This window comes from Benincasa hispida, chromosome 8 (genome assembly GCF_027475165.1).
Source record: "Benincasa hispida cultivar pf3 chromosome 8, pf3_genome.v1.1, whole genome shotgun sequence".
Classification (NCBI taxonomy): Eukaryota; Viridiplantae; Streptophyta; class Magnoliopsida; order Cucurbitales; family Cucurbitaceae; genus Benincasa; species Benincasa hispida.
In genome coordinates this window covers 11,613,887-11,618,481 of record NC_143485.1, presented here as the reverse complement: position 1 = coordinate 11,618,481, position 4,595 = coordinate 11,613,887, and the positions used below count along the sequence as shown (strand labels likewise).

Below are 4,595 nucleotides of genomic sequence, written 5' to 3'. Positions count from 1 at the left end.
ACCGAGAGGTGTACGTTGTGTGAGTTTGTGAGTAACCTTATTTGCTTAGTGTGAAGCTGCGGCAACGCCTGTCTATAGGCTAACGCATTGCTTGTCTATGAGTAAAGTCGGCAACAATCAACTGCCCGAGAGGGTAAGTAGTTGATCGCATTAAGCAATGTATGCATTGTTCACTAGGGATGGGAACAATCTTAGGTCAGCAAAGTTCATGCGGTTACCTTGTCCTATGAGCACTTCATTCATCATTTAGGCATACTTGGGAGAGTAGTCTAAAACACAAATCTAAGACTCGGGAGAGCAGATTGGAACGCATAGCAAGAATGGGGATCTTAGAGATAAGCTCTGTTTGCTTCACACAGCATATGCACCCTACAGATTGGATATTGCATGCGTCCAGGAAGTAAGATAAGGCGTTATTCGGCAACCATGCTCATGTGGCGAGAGCTAGTGAGCTGGTTATGGAGGTCTAGGCAAGCATAGGCTTATCGGCAATGTCGCAGATACACCGCATATGTTCTAGAGTTAGGTTCACGTGTGTGTAGCATGATTGCATGGCTTGCGTTGACTAAGGTTGCCCTTGCGGTCACTCTTAAGGGTTGCAATGAAATCATCTCCACATTTTATCTATTTTCCCATTCATGTATTTCATACCAAGAGTTGTCGTATCTCTACCTCTCATGCATACTCTCATTGTGTTGTCTGTTAGATAGGAGTAGGAGTAGGGTTAACTTAGCAACCTCCCTTCCATTCTTTTATTTAAACCGCCGCATGCACATCACCGCATACACATAGCTACAAGTCCTTGTGTTCGACCTTGGATTATCCAATAAACTTGTGTGTGCATTATACTTGGCGTGAGCGCAAGAAAACTTGTGACAAGACGCATGGTCATCGTATACATTCGTTAACGCATTATCATTCTAACGCATGACCATCGACGCATAACTATCAACGCATATCATAAGAACATGCATCGCATATCGTGTCCAAGGGATTTTAGTTGTCGAGTAAAATTGACTTCTAATTTCCCGTCATCAAAGAGTCAGGCCTTCATGCGCGTTTTGAGGTCAAACAGAAGGCATGACCATCGACGAAAAGGGGCCATCCGTACGAAAATCCCAAAATTTTGAGTATTTGGTCATTTTGATTTTCCTCTTTTAAACTAATAATTTCATGTCTCAAAAATGTAAAAAACTGCTTTTAAAAAAGAGTTCATTTGAATCACAGTGAAAATTTTCCATCGAAATCTCTCGAAATTTCTAGATGTCAATAGCCACGAAAATTCGATAGGGGAATTTCATTTTTCTCCCATTTCGACAAAATTTCGAGAATGTTTCCAGAATATTTTGATTTTATTTAGAAATTAACTACGTTAGCTCAATTTAATTTTTTTCAGTTTTATGGTTCTAATTACATGTATTTGTATAGTTTCACACGTTAATATATAGTTTCACATATCAATGTCATTTCAGACGAAGGATGAATCTTTGTCAATGTGCTACTTTTTCCATTAAAGTTTACATTATTTTACCTCAAAATACTCATATACGTTATATTATTTTATAATTAATTTTACATTTCTTTTTAAAATTTTTGTTATTGCATTAACATTTACCCTAACCTTTACAAAATATTTTTTTTTAAGGTATTGTAATTAGAGTGTGGGGTGGGGGAATCGAACCTCGAACCTTGAGATCGATAATATGAACCTTTACAAAATATTGTCTATGATTAATAATGGTCAATTATAATAATGAAAGTGATAGTTTGAAAAACTAATTAGAACAAGTTTTCATGGATTTCCATACAATTTTCCAAATTTATCATCGCATCCATAATTTTATAAAATTGGGAGTGGGGAGTATTTGGTGATTTTGATTTTCCTGTTTTAAACCTATCGAATTTGGTCATTCTCTTCCCTCTCCGAGCGCCTTGTTTCACTTGTCTTCTTCTCTACCAAAAATTTGCATCAAATTGTCTGAAAATCTGTATTCATGTGTTATAATCTCTCTTCATTTCTCAAAGTTGAGTTCCATTGGACTCTGTATTGAGCTTGTTCTTGTGTTTGTTTTCAGTGATTTGTATAATATGAACCTCCTCCTTCGCATTCGGTTCTCAAGGAATTCCATTAACCAGCTCTGTAAATCCAACCCATCAAATCCACATTTCCTTTGTCTCAGAAGATTTTCAATTCATTCATGGTGGTTGAATGAATTGAATCATGGTAACATCACCCATTTTCTCCCTCCATCTCAAATCCGAAGCCATCCAGCTCCCAACCTCTTTTTTACGAAATTTTGTTTGAATTTCTACTCAAATAGGGCACCTTCAAGATCCTTCAGGAGGAGAGCTAGTAAGAGGTTGAAATCCAGCATCAAACCTACACTGGACGATACCCAATTTCAATCGGCAGTTTCTCAAATCCCTCCAAGGTTTACCTCCGAAGAACTCTGTAATGTCATTTCTCTTCAGGGAGATCCTTTGGTGTGTTTTGAGCTCTTCAATTGGGCTTCACAGCAGCCTCGTTTCAGACATGATGTTTCCACTTATCTAATTACAATTAAGAAGCTGGGTGAGGCGAAAATGTATGAAGAAATGGATCATGTTGTGAATCAGGTGCTTTCGGTTCCTTCTATTGGTTCTGAGACTCTTTACAATACTATGATCTATTTTTTCACTGAGGCAAGGAAGTTGACTAGAGCTATTAATATATTTAAGCATATGCAGAACAATAGAAACTTGAACTGTAGACCTTCAATTAGAACATATAATCTACTTTTTACCGCATTCTTGAGTCGAGGTCGTAATGCTTATATAAATCACATGTATATGGAGACTATTAGATGTCTCTTCAGACAGATGGTGAATGATGATGGGATTGAACCTGACATATTTACTTTGAATAGTATGATAAAGGGGTATGTGCTTTCCCTGCATATTAATGATGCTCTTAGGATCTTTCATCAAATGGGTGTTGTGTATAGCTGCTTACCAAATTCATTTTCGTATGACTATTTGATTCACGGGTTATGCGCTCAAGGGCGAACGGATAATGCAAGGGAGTTGTGCAATGAAATGAAGGAGAAGGGGTTTGTGCCTAGTGGTATATCATATAATTCAATTGTGAATGCTATGGCTCTCAATGGAGAGGTTGAAGAAGCAGTGAATTATTTGTGGGAGATGATTGATAATAGAAGATCTCCTGATTTTATTACATATAGGACGGTATTGGATGAACAGTGTAGACAAGGGAGGGTTGGAGAAGCCACGAGTTTGTTGAGGGAATTGCAAGAGAAGGATCTTGTGGATGGTCATACTTATAGGAAACTTCTCTATGTGCTTGAAGATGATTATGGAAATCTAAATTGATGGCTGACCATGATTGAGCTGGAATCATGGACCATGTGGTCTTAGAAGGCAGGACTTACATGCGAAATTTGATATCAGGACCACAAAGCGTCTTTAGTCAGACCAAGCAGATAGAAAACCAATCTATTTCGATTTCTATCTTCCCAATTGTAGTTGTGTATCAATTGAAGGTTTAAGACTTACAGGTGCCATTTACTAAAAAGTTGAAAACCTATGATTTATCCAGATGCTTTGCTTCATATAGTTCTACATTAAGAAGACTACTGGAGAAGGAGAATCATCATTCAATTATGGCTACTCGGCTTATAGCTGGTGCATATCTTTTGTGGTTACAAACTTACACGGCTTATAAATGCTACAAATATTACTCAATTAGTGAGGTTAGCTTCTTGAGACTTTTTTAATAGTGCTTATATATGTTTTTCTTTTCAAGGACTTTAAAATTTTGAACAGTACTTGACGCACTATGACTTAGTTCTTTCACATTATAATAGGTGTATTCTTATGTGATAGAGACGTCTTTGTGGGAGTTGAATTGCAAGATATCTTCTCCAAAAGAAGCTTGTGATCCCTTTATGCCTCTTGTCTCATCAAGTTCAAGGTACCTTTGCAAGCCGAGTTCATTTAACATTGATTTTTTTGCTTGAGGAACCAATAAAGAAAGTCATCCAAGTATAGGTTGTGTGAAAGATTACTCTCTGCACACTGACACATGGATTATCCCACATACCAGTCCAGCAGGATAGTGCTCGATTTGTAGCATTTTCCATGACAACTTAATTGGTTCAATCCTAACGCTAGGTTAAATTATAAATTTGGTCTCGATAGTTTGGAGAAAGTTAGAATTTACTCTCTATGATTTATAACTAGAATTGAATCTCTATGGTTTGATAAAATTTTCAAAGTCCCTACCATAGGAATTATTTATGAGGATTTTATCAAACGATATGAATCATCATGAGTTTTTATCAAATCATAAGGACTAAATTCTAATTATTAAAATTTTAGGGACTAAATTATAATCTTTTTCATATCACAAGGACCAAATTTACAATTTAACCTAGTATTTACTAATCTTGATCGTGCTACTGAACAGTTGTGAAGCATGATGTATTTTCATCTGCCAATCCCAAAACGGGCAAAGATGTAATAAACATAGGAAAAGTATAGAAATAAGAAAGCATTTATTAGAACTATATAATATCATAGGTGGAATTTTATTCGAA

The 4,595-nt window shown here is 36.5% G+C and overlaps 1 protein-coding gene across 2 annotated transcripts; it reads left to right on the top strand.

The window, feature by feature from the left end:
- The first annotated feature begins 1,820 nt into the window (after window positions 1–1,820).
- Window positions 1,821–4,595, top strand: LOC120082417 (pentatricopeptide repeat-containing protein At2g27800, mitochondrial-like). Of its 2 annotated transcripts, none has more exons than XM_039037577.2 (2): window positions 1,821–3,749; window positions 3,864–4,595. In XM_039037577.2, the coding sequence occupies exon 1, from the start codon at window positions 2,089–2,091 to the stop codon at window positions 3,367–3,369; it is 1,281 nt and encodes a 426-aa protein (XP_038893505.1). In that variant the 5' UTR covers window positions 1,821–2,088; the 3' UTR covers window positions 3,370–3,749; window positions 3,864–4,595. The 2 variants fall into 2 exon arrangements, with proteins under 2 accessions (XP_038893505.1, XP_090172299.1); XM_090316173.1 differs by having other exon boundaries at window positions 1,835–3,749; window positions 3,883–4,595.